Source organism: Sceloporus occidentalis, unplaced genomic scaffold (assembly GCF_023333645.1).
Source record: "Sceloporus occidentalis isolate IW3139 unplaced genomic scaffold, rSceOcc1.0.p SCAF_117, whole genome shotgun sequence".
NCBI classification, from domain to species: Eukaryota; Metazoa; Chordata; class Lepidosauria; order Squamata; family Phrynosomatidae; genus Sceloporus; species Sceloporus occidentalis.
In genome coordinates, this window is record NW_028317097.1 from 1,407,842 (window position 1) to 1,423,594 (window position 15,753).

The 15,753-nt window shown below is 41.0% G+C and overlaps 1 protein-coding gene across 1 annotated transcript in view; it reads left to right on the plus strand.

Annotated features, from left to right (window-relative positions):
* Positions 1-5,157: 5,157 nt before the first annotated feature.
* The window catches only part of LOC149282400 (fibronectin-like), a 33,121-nt gene continuing 22,525 nt past the window's right edge, over positions 5,158-15,753 (plus strand). The window contains exons 1-10 of the mRNA XM_089498275.1: positions 5,158-5,302; positions 9,507-9,635; positions 9,973-10,110; positions 10,579-10,710; positions 11,548-11,685; positions 12,587-12,739; positions 13,004-13,195; positions 13,305-13,484; positions 14,133-14,309; positions 14,555-14,707. Of these exons, the coding sequence (XP_089354401.1) occupies positions 5,158-5,302; positions 9,507-9,635; positions 9,973-10,110; positions 10,579-10,710; positions 11,548-11,685; positions 12,587-12,739; positions 13,004-13,195; positions 13,305-13,484; positions 14,133-14,309; positions 14,555-14,707 (1,537 nt within the window). The remainder of the gene's footprint in view (positions 5,303-9,506; positions 9,636-9,972; positions 10,111-10,578; positions 10,711-11,547; positions 11,686-12,586; positions 12,740-13,003; positions 13,196-13,304; positions 13,485-14,132; positions 14,310-14,554; positions 14,708-15,753) is intronic.

Sequence of the window (15,753 nt, forward strand, 5' to 3'; positions counted from 1 at the left end):
GGCAAGTTTAAAACCAAGCACTGAGCTTTGCTCAGTGCTCAGTTATTGTGCTTCCCTGCTACATCCTGAGTGCGCCTTCCTAGTGATTCTCCGTGTACCTACTTGGCTTTCCTTTGACCTCGCTCCTGCCTGACCCTTATCTACTAAACGGTTCGTGATTCCTGGCTCTCCTTTGACTACGGCTTTGCCTGACCCTTTTGTACCTCGTTGCCCGCTCGTGTACCGTACCTCGGCTAGTCCTGACAGCGTTGTTGGCCTTATCTGCTAAACGCCTCTGCCTGCATATTGAGCTCTGCTCCCTATTGAACTGGTCCTTCCTGATTCCTGCTCCTGACACTGGGGCAACTGGGCGGGGAGTAGGCATGGTCAAATACAGCTACCTTCTTGCTGAAAAAAGAAACTTACCTGGGAGTTTCAGCCTCATTTTATATATATTTTTTTTAGATGATTTGGCATCACCAACACAAGTCAGTGAGTCAGAGGCCAACTCCCACATGAAATGTACCTGTAGAGCAATGTTGTCCAGGCTACCTAGCTAGTGTATGCCACCCTACACTCTGCTGCTGGAGGAGCAGGACCAGTTGGGGAGATCATGGATAGAGAGAAGGGTAGAGATAGAGCATGATAAATGTATATATATAGAGGAGGAGAGATAGTGAGAAAGGGGGAGAGGTGGTAAATAAGGGGAAAGGTAATGAGAAAAAAGAGATAGGGAGAAAAGGGAGAGATAAGAAATGTGGGGAGAGATAATCTGAAGGAAGGGAGATGGGAGAAATGGGGGAGATAAAGAAAGTAGAGTGATAAAGAAAAGGGGATAAATGGGAGAGATGAGACGAAAGGAGAGAGATGGGTAGAAAGAGGAAAGATAAGGAGAGAAGGGTGAAAACAAAGACTCTTTATTGGGTCACAGATCAAGCATTTATACACAAAGACCACGTCAAAATATAATACCATCCACTTCCCCTATTGTGCCCATAGTAAACATTCCGTCCATCTGCCTGGCACCCTTTATCCCGCCCCCCCCGCTATAAAGCTTACTGGTGTACAAAAACCCAGGTTCCCCTAATGAGGTGACCCCAAACCCTGTATATCCCTGGATGCCTACATCTCCAATCCTCCTCAGCCAGCCCCTTAGCTCAAAGAGCATTATGGGAGATGTAGTCTTGCAGCAGCTGGAGGGCCGCAGGTTGGACGCCCCTGTTTTAGTGGAGTGCGGCGTGTATATTTTCAGGCGTGTGTATGGGCAGGCATTTGTAAGGCCGGTGTATGTGTGTGTATTTACTACTTACTGTTTTGGGCATAAACTATATAGAATAATTAATTCTAACACATTCTAATCCAGAAGGACATTAAGTATTATTTTAAATAAATAAAAAAAAGGGTCCTTCACAATGTCCAGCTGTGAAAATGACCACTATGAACCATGTCTGTGCCTATCCCTGCTTCCTACCATTTACAAAAATGCAGTCACATATGATTTGAATGGCTCTTTAGCAAGATGGAAAAAATGAATAAAATAATTCTAATAACTATAGAAAACAAAATTACATATTATGATCTGATTAAATCTACCAGCTATACGTGTAGCTGGCTGCGTGCTATTCCTCCTGCAGTGTTCCCAATCATTGGTTCACTCCTAGGGACCTTACCAGGTGATTGTCTCTGTGTCCTTTTACATTTGGCCCCTTGAGTTTCTCCCATAAAGTCATTATCACACATTACAGCATTACCCAACTGAAACCACATATAGAAAGGTACTTCACGCCAGCTAAAGCATACTTTCTTTCATATGACCACACAAGTAGCGATTAAGAAAGAAAATACGCTAGGTGCTAGATGCAACAAATCCATTGTCAAGTATGAAGGAATATTGTAGGATTAACAACTAGACCCTAGACTCAAAGTAATAATCAGCACAGCGCACACTCCTCATAAACAGGCAAAATAATTGATTTTCCATCCCGGCAGAGAGCTTTCCGTCCATAAACAGGGGCAACAGTATTGAAGGTGCATTAGCCTTTTTAAAATAATCTGGATGATTTCAGCTCACGTTGGAAAATACACGTATCCTGTCTGCAAAAATACAAAGTCCTTTCAAGGCCACACACACCTGGGATTTAAACATCCCTGTTTCTAGATGTGTGTATTTGAATAGTTGCAGACTGTCGAAAGTGAAATACCGTGTTTGTGTCTAAAGAAAGTTAATTGATCTTGGATTATTTTTATTAGTGCTATATTTGCAGAGTGACTGCATAATAGGGCATCTACAAATTATTACACTGTATTTGCTCGATTATAAGAGGCAAATAAAAGGAAATAAAAACAAAAAAATGCATTTTTCTCAATCATAGTTTTTATTTTTGTGAATTAATATTTGCTAGTACAACTTTTTCCTATAGGGTAGTCTTATATTCAGGCTTTATTTTTTTCTAAATTAATATTCACATTTTGTGGGGGTCATCTTATAATCAGGGTCATCCTCTTATCGAACAAATAGAGTAGTTTAAAAAGAAACAAATCGTGTAAGCATGCAAGTCTTAAAGGAGAACAACAAAAATTTTTTATCTTTACCATATTTTCCACGAAATGTGAAATGATCTATTGATGTTGTTAGTAATTTGCTCAAATGATCTGTGCAAAGTATTGAGGAGTATCAAACTGTCTGTAAAGTATGGTTTATTCTTTTCTTGATCTGAGGAATCATTTCATGTCTGAGAATCGCTCATCCTCTTTTGTAAAATCAGAAGTGGGGCAATGACACCTTCACAATGTATTGTGCTGATAGTACAACAATGTATGATAATAATATGTTATTATAAAACCATTTTAAAAATGGACAATAAAACAGTAATTGTTAAACCGCTAAGATACATAACTATGAGCTACAGTGATGAGAAGGCTGTTTGTCATATAAAAAGGGAAGAAGTGGGGGCAGTTTGCCGTGGAAAAAGGGAAGGGGTGGGATAGGTGGTTGTTTTCCGTGGAGAAGAGAAGGGGTGGTTAAAAGAAGCAGTTTACCATGGAAAAGGGAAAGTTATGACTTTTTTTCAACCTAGGCAGAGTGGTATATAGGGGGTTAAAAGGCATATCATGGGGCACTCTGGTCCAGAAAAGCCTTAAGCCCCCATATAACACACACCCCGACTTACCACTTGTGTCTGGCGGGGGCAGTGCGTGGAGGCCGGTATTCATGAAGTTAAAGGTGCTGGTGTGCACGCACCGCGCCGCCCAATGTCCGTGCCTCAGCTCTTCGTCCCACCCCTTTTAAGACGTGGGACAAAGTGCTGAGGCACTGCCATTAGGCAGCGCAGTGTGTGCACACCGGCCCCTTTAACTTCATTAGGCGCCGGGAGGAGGCAGCCTGGGTGCCGCTTTCAATCCCGTTCGCAGCTGCTCAGCGGCTGTTTTGAAGGTTGGTCTGCCAGCCGACCTGCCCACGGACCACCGTGAAAGCTCCCGGTATCCCAGTCCAAAGGAGGCTGGCCCTGCCTATACCACCATCTGTGTCTAAATCACTATAAAATTATAGGAACCATGCTGTACCACATTTGTGTCTGGATCACTATATAACGGTGGGAGACATACTGTACCTCCACTAATGTCTGGATCGCTGTATAATGATAGGAGTTATACCGTACCCCCGTTATTGTATGGATCACTGTATATTGATGTCAGTCATGCTGTACCACCATCTGTGTCTGGCTTACCATTTAATGATGGGAGTTACGCTGTATCATTGTAGTGTCTGGCTTGTTATATAATGATGCAAGTCATGCTGTATCACTATTATTGTCTAGCTCAATACACAATGGGATTTATGTAGTACAACCATCAGTGTATGACTCAATATATATTAAAGGCTGTACCACATATGTCAGGCTCACTACGAGCTGCACTGTATCATAGCTATGTCTGGCTAACTGTATACTGAGGGATCTGCTATAATGGTGTACACAACAGCCTGAGCAGAGCAGCATTGTAGAATTAATGGAGGACAGCCAGCTAAGCAAGCGAGCAGTAAATGTATTAGTTTATGTTTTGCAAAAAGTTGTGTATGTATGTCTATACGTGTCAATAGCAGACGCATGCGTTCTTCTGCGATATGATGGCTCCTTCAATGAATTTACACACAAAAACAAGCATTAAGGATGGTGCTCACCTATCATATACATTATAGTGCATACAATGGACAGTGTCCCATATCTACCTACTGACAATAACTTTCATTTGGGGTGGGTTGCATCCATCAGGGAGTCACCGCATCATAGTCTTTGCGATGGGGTAATGTTAGAGTCTGAGGGTCAGCTGAGTTATACAGTTCCCCGGAATCGGGTGTTTCACATATGAAGGTAAGCAGGGTAACCGAGTTGCTCAGTTATATTACAAAGAGTCGCTCACGGTGGCACATCGTGGCAATTACTGCTGATGAGCTCCTCTAAGGAGGTACAACCCTCTCATTCCAAACAAAAAAAACAAGCCTATTGACTGTCAACCAATAGGGTGAATGAGCCCCTCGGAGACGGTACATGCCGCCATCCACCCGGAGCACAAAGATATACACGCGAACCATAAAGTTCCCACTGAAATTCTTAAAACTTCTAGGATTGTGTAAAGATACAGAGCCGCCCTGAACCACAAATAACAACCCGTTCCGTACACGCAATACCATTTCCTCTTGTTCCGTTAACTTTAATTATATTTTCTAACTCGCTTCCCGCGTAGTTATACCGTTAGCTCTCTAATCCACATCAGACCGCTGCCTTTTCTATCCCGAACTGACCAGGTTCGCCCTTCCTTCATTAAAAGAGGAGGCTGACCCCGCCCGCCTGTGACGTAAGCACCCAGCACCAGCCAATCACGGAGCACATCGCCCCTCAGCCCAGTGCCCCCCAGCCTGTGTCTCTGCTGTGTATATATATATACTGCGCGCCCGTGCAGCTTTCTCTATCCCCTGCACAGCACATACTCATTAATCTTTGCGCTTTATCTCTGCCCCACCTATAAAAGCTCCGCTTGTAGCTCTGTCACCAGAGTAGCTTTTTAGTCTCCGTGTACCTGAATACCTGGTTTACGTGGGAAATGTACCAGTGACCGGGCGCAGCAGAGCCTTTCATTAATAGCCATTGCATTTCGTTCCGTTACCCCAGCATTATGAAGATGCTTCGGGGGCTTCCGACCCGGCTGCTCCTGGCCCTATGTGTGGTCTGCGTGCTGCACGCCGCACCTGCCAACGAGCGGCGCAAGAACCGCAGGCAAGCGCAGCAAGTCGTGCAACCCCAGACAGCGCTGGACTCGTACCAAAGTAAGTAGGGGAGGAGGGGGTGGCTGATGTCTGCAAGGGATGCAGGGGGTACCATTCCGTTGACTAACCCACTCTGCTTAAGGGGGCTTGGGCTCCGTTACTGTATCTGCTTGTTAAGAAAGGATAAGTAGACCCATCTAAGGATGCCACCCGTTGATGTGTTTGTTAGTGCCCCCCTAAGTACCAGGGAGCTCCTTATTGCCTTCTCTTTGCTGCTATGTCATGGGAAAATACCTGGGGGGGGGGGATCAATGTGGAGTTAAACCATCTTCTCATACAAATATAATTTCCTTATTGTTCTATATTACCTGATGAAGGTGTATTAGATATGCCGAACCTTGACTGATTGTTGCCAGAGAAGACCCAGACCTTAGAAGTTTTTGATACTTTCTTAAAGGATCCCTTGCACAAAATGTAGTCACTTACACAGGGCTAAGGGTCTGAGGATGGGAACGTTTACTATGTAGGACTCTAATCCATACCAAACTAGTTTAGCCTTTCCATGATGTATGCTGGGGTCTTCCTTTGGGTTGAGGTTAAAGGAGCACCGCAGTCCTTTGTGGTGGAAGCTGGTATCTTTTTTTCACCTTGGACACTTTTTACCAAAAAATGCACTCTAGTCATAGTCTTCTCGTAGGGCATGAAGGGTGATGTCCGCTAGGTTAAGCTCATTGATCCACATACAGAAAAAGCATGTCTGAACGCCAAGTGTCTTTTGCATCGGTTTATCACAAAAAAGTCTCCTTTGTTTGAGAGCAAAGGTTTTTACGCTCTGTATTATCCCAAATAGACCGTATATTGTCACCCCACAAGAGAACCCGGCGTCTTTACTGCCTGGCAAATGAAAATAATGAAACTGAATGCTGAAAAACAAAGTGTTTAAAAGTGCTGTAATACACTTTGGTTAAAGAGCTGGAGCCTAAACTGATGATGTAATCATTAAAATAGGATATTAATTCTGCTCCTTTATGTGCCCCCCCCCCCCCCCCAGTGTAGCTATAGCAAGTCTGCTAAATGAGTCTTTTTTTTTTTAATGGAGCGTTTTCAATAATGTTATGCTTTCCTGTGCTTTAGAGCAGGGGTATCCAGTAGGGTGGTTCCAGTAGGTTTAACAAATCATGTTGTGTAATTTGACCGTATCTGGATGTTGAGAGGCCTGAGTAAGCTTTGAGGAAAAATGTGGTGCAATCCTCTAGAATATCCAGTTGGCTTCCATGGAGATTGTTCACCATTTTAAACTTAGCCTATTTCTTGTAGGACACTGTTTGCTGTCTACCTCCTATGTAATGATAAATATAATCCAATGGGTGGCCTTATGTATTGTGGTATTATATTGTTCAGCATGGAAATGCTAAAAATTTTATAGCTTAATTAGAAATACTTATTTAGGTTCCTTGTGTCTATAAACGGTATGAGATCGTTTCGGGACGTCTGATATCAAACAGTGTTGCGTGGTGCAATTGGCAAAAGAGAAGCATTGGATACTGTAGAGCTTGGACTGCTTTTACCCATCTGCTCTGGCATTGCAAAAACAAAAATGTTATGATTTTGTTTCATAAAAGGTATTTTCTGTGGCTCGTTAAGACTTAATTGCTCCTTCCATAAACTTGAAGATACCTCATTTGGATCAGTGTCCTATCTTATTCTTGGCATTATGTGGTTCTACTACATGGTCTTCATAGTTTGCCTTTTATCTGCTTGATGTCTCAGTACATAGGTTTCTGGAAACTACTCTAGAGTTCAATGAGTTTCCCCCAATTAAGTATTTGCTTCTGTAGCATTTGCCTAAGGAACATAAAGGGTCCTCCAGAATGGAATTGCAGAAAGCTGGTTGCATTTTTTCCCCTCTTTCCTAAAGCCTTTTCCAAAAAAACATGTGTGCTGCCACATCTGAAATAACTATTAATATAAAACATTATCTGTAGTATACAGAGTTCATGTAATATCCTGTGTGGGTTTTTTACATGATAGAGTGACACATTATCTAAAACAAAGCACATATGTCGACGGAGAACTTATGGCTGGAACAAGAGTAAATTATAGGTTCTTCTGCAGAAAGTATTATAGGATTTAGTTGAAACCTTTCTAGTGTTCGAACCACCCAATTTTATTTCCACTTGGTGTGTGTGTGAAAGCCGTTTCTTTTGATCCAAGTCATTTTTCTTTTCTGAATCCTAGTAAGGGCTGGCATTCTTTTCTACTAGTAGGAGGAAATCTGTTTCCCAGAGGAAGAAAATTCGATATCTATTAACAAGGGGCTGTAAGCTTAGTCATGAAAAACTGTTTTTCTTTTTCTTCTTTCTACAGATGTGAGTGATGAACAATAGTAGAGGAGCTGCCAGAACTGTGTTCTATCTGAAAAGTTGAATTGTCCCTTGTTCTGTCATTAGCTTTACGTAGCCCAAGGGTGTCCATCTCCTGCTTATTGCACCTTTTTGTTACTTAACACTTAAGGCTTCTCACTAATTAGACAACAGCCTTTGGAATTTAGAGGAAACCCCTTTGTTCTTCTAACAATTACCCTAGTAGTTAAACATATCTTTAGCAAGCTTTCCTGTTTATTACTTGTGTACTCCTTTTTGTGGTACTACTTTTTATTTGGACGCAAATGATTTTTTTTTTTCCACCCATTTTTGGAATAGATATTTTTCCCTTTCCATCTTAACATATATGGAATTGTCGTGAAGTGCAATTTTTGGCATGGTTTTCACCAGTCTGAGTGCTCTACAAGCACTTTATTTTTGACTCATGCTGCATTCAAAAAAATAGCTTTCAAAAATATTGAGCTGTTTATTTTCTTTTTGGAAACGATTCTTATTTTTAAATATGGTTTTCATGCAGCTGAGTATTGGCCATTTGCATGTGGTCAAGCTCTGCTGTCTAGAAGGACATCCTGGCTCCTTGCCTTGTTGTAAACCATAGAATTGCTACTTGTTAAAGATCCAGACACTCTGAATTATGAGTCTATGGAGTAAGGAACATACATCATGTACAACATATTCAATTATGAAAAGGTTTTTTTTAAAACGGCACTTTGCCTTTAGATGCTCCAGGGGGAGCAGTCAGCTGGTAATTGATACGAAAAATCGACACATTTTGTTAGTTTATCTAAAAGCAAATTAATAGCTGTATAAATAATTGACTGGCTACTTGGGACTATCATTGTTGGTTAATGTATAGGAAGCTTATTGGATCCATGAGGGCTCCATGCTGCTAATTTCCTGAATTGCCTTCACTCCTTGTTTAATCCCAGTCTTGTCTTTCTGTGAACTCTAACAATGTTTGGTTTTGTTCACATATTACTTCCCTGGGATTTTGGATTAAAATCAGGGGGCCTGACCTATCTAGTTGAGGTAACTCTACTGCTATTGAACTGCAGACCATTTCACACTTGGCCATCTCATAGCCAGTCAAATACCAGTTTAACACCATACAAGATGTGTTTCAACAGGAGAGATATCTGGTGGCTGCCATTTTTACTACATCCGGGCTTACCACTGCTTGATCACGGCTAGTTAAGTGGTTTATTCAGTTCCCCACACTTCCATGCAAATTGAAGGACTTCTCATTAATGAGGTCTGATGGCTCTTGGGTGAGGCATTGTTTAGCAAGTCCACAAATGGGTTATGCAAGGCAATGTCTTTAGACAAAGGCACATCTGTGATTTCCTTGTTCTAAAATCGAGGTTGCTGGAGAGTTATAACGGGGTGTACTTTGTAATGTATACTGAAGTTAGTGAGTTGAAACTATAACTCTCTTGCTTTAGTGAATAAACCCTTATGTTCAAATGCATCTTTGTCCTCCTTTATAGTAGAACTGTTTTATACAGTTGCTGACAACTGTGTACCTGTTCCAACAGCAGTCAGTCCTTGGGGTTTAACAACATGTTTTGTAATGTTGAATTTGGCCGATGACAATTGGAAGTAGAGCTTATTCCTACAGCCAAAGTATTTCCAACCTCTGTTTTTATGTTCTCTCGCCATAGCAAGCATTTCAATGTCGTTACTGTATGAGCCTCGGTCACTTTAGTAGTGGCGCTGTTCTTTGACAACTGCTATGCCATATGTATAACTGGCTTTGCTTGCGTTTTTTTCTGGCTACTTCAATGAGATTGCCAAGACCTTTTTATAAAGGAGTAAGTTGCTCTATTCCCGTATGGTTGCTAATTTGGTTGAAATAACCAAACACTGTTTGCTTACCACAGAGGGCTGCTACGATAATGGGAAGTACTATCAGATCAACCAACAATGGGAACGAACTTACCTGGGCAACACACTGGTGTGTACCTGTTATGGTGGAGGCAGAGGCTTCAACTGTGAAAGCAAGCCAGAACGTGAGTCCCTGCTCATAGAATGCAGGCATTTGGGGTTCAAACGGGCATCTTCTGCCTTTATGGTGTCTTAATTAAGAATTTGAAGAACAATTCCCTCAACCATGCTAATAATTAAGAATCTGATTGCAATTGTGTGTATGTGTGTGTGTGTGTACAATGCAGACTGTCATACTTTAATTTGTGGGTATTTATAAGGCTAACATGTCTACTGAGAAGGTAGGTCTGATGGTTTCACAAGTAATTTTCCCTGAAAGATTTTAAAGTAATTCTTGATTTCTTGCAACCTAGATAGTCTTATTCTATATTATAAAGGGTTGTTTAATTTGTCCCTAAACAGCTGAGGAAACCTGCTTTGACAAATACACCAGTGCTACTTACCGAGTTGGCGAAACATACGAGCGCCCTAAGGATAACATGATTTGGGATTGTACATGCATTGGAGCTGGAAGAGGAAGAATCAGCTGTACAATTGCAAGTAAGTGTCCGCAGTATAATTAAAATACTATTTGCCACGCAAATTCAACAGCTGTTGTGTTAACCGTTTGTTCCATGTACAGTTTTCAGTATTGATTACTGTTCCCAAAGCTATAAATGACAAGCCCCTGACTCTGTTATTAAAATAGCACTTTGCCATTTGGGCTTCTAACGTCTCGGTGATATGTAAATTTGAGGATTCCTGTGTTATATGCTAACTACACCATTTGTGCAGTGGGGGTGTGCTAAAGGTGTTAATGCATCCTATGGTGTGAAGACAGATGTTCTTTTAAACTGGAGGGATTTGCATAGGTCCTCGATACCATGCAACCCAGGTTAATCCATGCTTATGTTTGCAAAAACCAAACCGAAATCCAGCATGGACATACAATATCTATTGCATTTGTAAATCCTAGCCAGCAAATTATGACCTCTAATAAATATACAATTTAATTGTCCATCCTTTCAGATCGTTGTCATGAAGGCGGACAGTCTTACAAGATTGGAGATACTTGGCGACGACCCCACGAAACTGGTGGCTATATGCTTGAATGCGTATGCCTTGGTAATGGTAAAGGAGAATGGACCTGCAAGCCTGTAGGTATGTACTGGCTCTGGCTTAATCAGGGTTTCTCTTAATAACCCATATAGCAGACCATAACCTCCAGTTATCTGTCTGTCAGCAAGTGTTAATTGCATAAAAAACCATAGACTTTGAAATTAACAAATTCCTGCTGCTGAAAGGATTTCCTCATCCCTGGTCAACATGGCTACAAGGAAGGCGCTAATTAAGTTAAGGTGACAGTGTTATTAGCCAACATGATTGCACAATTCAATTCACTAATAGGATATCTTTATTTGCCCTGTGTTCACAATGCCAAATGTGCCTTCATGGCACCAGTTAATGCCTGAATTCCTCCAAGAACAATTAAATATTAGGAGAGCATTAATTTTACATTTATCAATTTAATATGCTATGAAAAGGTTGGTTAGCATCCACTTACCTCAAGTATGTAGTGGCCATTGTAAGCAACAGGATAGGTTGCCTATTGTATCTGTTTGTCTTAGTCCATTAATTCTAGTTTTGTCATATCCCCTTGAATGTATGTTTAATAACAAGCACTGCATAATTCAGTGAATCCAGTGCAATATTTTAGTACACTATATAGAAATTTTTTTTTATTTTTTTATCTGTCATGAAATCCCATTTCGGCCCATCTAGTCTGCCCATTTCTCATGTATAGACTCACTCATTTAACAGTCTTAAACAGAAGGTGCATATGTTCTGGTAAATTAGTTCCTGTACACAATTTAGTTTCTATAAAACTTTATGAATAGTGTTGCAATCGTTCTGTAATTATCCTTGTATTGGAAGACGGCATTTCCGAGCCTGGCACCCGAGTATAATTTTTTGTTTGTTTTGCTTTTTTCCTTGTAGCTGAGAGATGCTATGATAACACCGCTGGGACATCTTATGTGGTGGGTCAGACCTGGGAAAAGCCATATCAGGGCTGGATGATGGTGGACTGCACGTGTGTAGGAGAAGGCAGTGGCCGAATTACATGTTCATCTAGAAGTACGTTTCTCACCGGGGCATCACAAAATAATGTGCACAACATTTTATTGCACTCTTAAAACACATGATTGTTGATCGGATTAAAAGCAGTGGTCAACCTGCGCCGCTGAATCACTTTTTGGAAATAAATGCAGCTTGAGCTGTCTAATCATCCAACCTTTCCAAGAAACTATTTAATCACATAAAACGTTACCCCCACCCCGTCATAACTTTTTGCAAGAACTCTTAATCATGTGAGACAAAAGCAGGTATGGATTTTCTGTTGCCATAGAAACCTAAAGCTCGTTGAAGTGTCTTGAAGAAACTTTCAGAACACAGAATAAGCTGACAGATCTGATAACATTTATTTGTGTGGCACAGAGTGCAGTTTAGCAGGACATCACCTTTAAAATACTCTGGTAACATGTCTTTATTAAGATGTTACTATTCCACAGTATGGTATGTCTCTTCATAAGAAATTTAATGCATAGTTGTTCTTCGGTAAATTATAAACTCCAGCTGCCATCCATTCTACCGAGTGCCGGGATATGACTGAATATTCAAGTGCTCAACTCCCAAGTACGCCTGGTGCTAGGTATAGTGTTCTGTGGAGGCTGTGTCGGGCCTAGGCCTAGGTGTTCCAGGCCAGAAAAAGCACCCAGGCTTCTACTGCTCTAAGCAAACGGATCTTGGTTCTGCCTTTTCTAACTGGTTGTTAATGGTTTGGTGTTCCTTGACCACATGCGTTTCCTGTGCAGTATGATAGACTAATTGGCACTATTTTTCTGCTGTAAAAGAGGATAAGTGTTATGGCTGTACAATTCCGCCCCCCCCCCACCACTTTTTTTTTTCATGCATGTTCGTGACTTCTCTTGTATAATTCAGGAGTAACATAATTGCCATTGTCAATGTTTCTCTGCAGACAGATGTAATGACCAGGACACCAAGACCTCCTACAAAATTGGTGACACCTGGAGCAAAACCGACACCAGAGGAAACCTGCTGCAATGTATCTGCACGGGCAATGGACGAGGGGAGTGGAAATGCGAGAGACATTCTTCTGCTCAAGGTACTGGTCAATTAGAAAGGGTGTTTCAACATTTTTAATGAGGCAAAATCTGTAGAATGTGCTTGTGGGTACATTCTCTTGATGAATTGTTCTGGACCATTCCTTTGGCTGCTTATAAGAGCACTTACAGCTCTACATTGTATGCTTGGCTGCTCTTGTTCTTTGCATTAAGCATGTAAACTAACATGTAATGCATACATATGCAAATGGTTTCTAGGACCCTGAATTTAACTGGATTACAATTTTAATGGATCTGTTATCTGTTCATAGGCACTGGCTTAAACACACACACAAACGTACAGACTGCAGTGTACCAGCCAGATGCACAGCTGGAACCATATTCTCACTGTGTGACCGAGAGTGGCATCCTCTACTCTATTGGAATGAAATGGATTAGAGCTCAGGGGGCCAAGCAGATGCTCTGTACATGTCTTGGCAATGGAGTCAGCTGCGAAGAAACAGGTGAGTTCTAGTCTTGTATGACTCTCGGTAAGAACCTTCTTTTAAGATTCTTTATTTTATTTTTTTTTGTGTGATTCACACCATTCTTGCTGCTCTTCTCTCTGAACAGTTTCAGTTGCAACTTATGGAGGTAATGCAAACGGTGAGCCCTGTGCAATTCCATTCATCCATGAGGGAAGAACTTTCTATGCTTGCACATCTGAGGGACGTCAGGATGGAAAACTATGGTGTGGGACCACTTCCAACTATGACCAGGATAAGAAGTATTCCTTCTGCTCAGAGCAGCGTTGTAAGTTTATTTATTTTATTTTTTTTTTTGTTTTTTTTTTTGTTCAATGTAAAACTGTATATTGGGGAAAGAGTTTAGAGCTCCTAATTAATATCTTCTGCTGACAAAGAAGTGTCGATAAGAAAGTTAATGCAATATTTAAGATGCAACCTGTTTCATTTGGTGCTCTAGGTTATGTGTTAAGTGCCTGATGGAAGCAAGTGACATGGCATAGATATCAGTTGTTAAAAGGGGGAAGAAGTTCCCAATACTAGTCTGTAAGGGAGAATGCATTGAGGGTACGAGACCCCAGTGCATTTGGGCAGAACACATGTTTTTACACCTGAATCTGCCCCTTTTATAGGGATAGTTGTAAAACATAACTTATTGCACAGAAAGATGAGGATCTGTGAAGCAAACTATTAACTTCACGTGTCCCCAGTAAAATTGGGGCTGTTCTTTCTCCTTAACTGAATTGACTTGCTATTGAATCATGGTACCAGCCATTAAAATTGAGGTGCAAATACATTGAGCTGGCTATCCTTTTACTTACTATACAAACTGGTACGCAATCTACATCTCAACACCAGTCACTTCAGCATACAAAAAAAAAAAAAAAAAAAAAAAATGGCTGTCAAACCACTTGCAATATGCTTGTTTCTTTTGTAGCACTGATTCAGACTCGAGGTGGTAATTCCAATGGAGCACTGTGCCACTTTCCATTTTTGTACAACAACCGCAACTATACAGACTGTACCGCCGAGGGACGCCGCGACAACATGAAGTGGTGTGGAACCACAGCAAACTATGACGTAGACCAGAAGTTTGGGTTCTGCCCAATGGCAGGTAACTAAGACTACAAGATGATTATACCAATATCCTTTACTATATTTACTTTGGCATAAGCTAGTAAACTGCCTCTGTAATAAAGTAGAAAGCTGATAGAATGTTTAATGATTATGCCTTGCACACTAGGAATATAGTACTTTATGCTTGACTCTACTGAAAAAGCCAAGCAGATCTATCCCTATACACTGGCGTGTTGATTTTTAGATGGTCAAGCATGCATTGCTTGTGTTCTTTTTATTCAGCTCACGAGGAGACTTGCACCACCAACGAAGGTGTCATGTACCGTGTGGGAGATCAGTGGGACAAGCAGCATGATCAGGGCCATATGATGAGGTGCACCTGTGTTGGAAATGGCCGTGGAGAGTGGAACTGTGTTGCATATTCCCAGCTTAAAGGTTAAAATCCTATTTTCTTACTGTCGGCATGTAAAGAAGTGTGTGGCCTGCTTGTCATAGCTGAAAACAGAATCCAGTGTTTGCAAGAGGCCAGCATTACATTATTAACACTGCTTCACGAATAGGCTCGATTGAACAACATTACAACTGTAGTGGTTTTTCATAAAGAATCCACGATGGTTCCCAGAGGTGTAAAATTAAATTCCATTAAATCTAAAACTGAAAATTGGTTCTTTAGGTACTATGCCGTACTTCAGATGCATATTTCACAACAAGCTGTAATTGGCTTGGTTTGCTCTTCGTTTTATTCTTCTCACTGGAGGTTTAATAATGTGCCTATTGCTGATATGCAATACCTAGTTTTGTAATTAGGTGTGCATAATTTAGTTAAGTTATGCTCTAACTCATAAGATAACAACAGTTGGTAGCCATATACTAATTCTCAAAGCGTAACAAGGAAGCTACTTCAGAGTCTTCTGTGGACAGACTTCTGACAGGGGACACTGATTCAATGTGATGAGCCTCCAGCTCAAATTAGTTGGTGCTGTGCCAACAGATCTTTTAACCTAGATCCTAGATGTATCCATAGGCCATCTCTGTAGCATTTTCTTTTCATACAACTCTATGCAGTTTAGGATGTTCTTGATCTATTTTAGTAGAAAAGTAGGTCACTATAGCACAGACCGGCACAGTAGCTCATGGAAATGTGGTTTGTATTAACGTTGACAGGGCCACTACTGGATATTCAATTCCATGTCCTATCATGTTCTTTTTGGTGATTGTATGAAGCCAAACACAATGTTTTTGCTCTGGGATTCCAAGAAGTATGTTTGTTATATTGGGAGGAAGGCTTTTTCAAATACTTGCACTGCTTGGCAGAATTTCCATCTTGACTTCAAAAATACTGGCAACACTTTAAAAATTGTCAGTCAATGGGAAAGCTTATTTTTTCTTTATTGAACCCCAGGTGTCTAGTGGCATTGATTATATGTGTATCAATTGTGTATTGTCTTTATATTCATTTAAGAAAATGTCTGCCTCCTTGT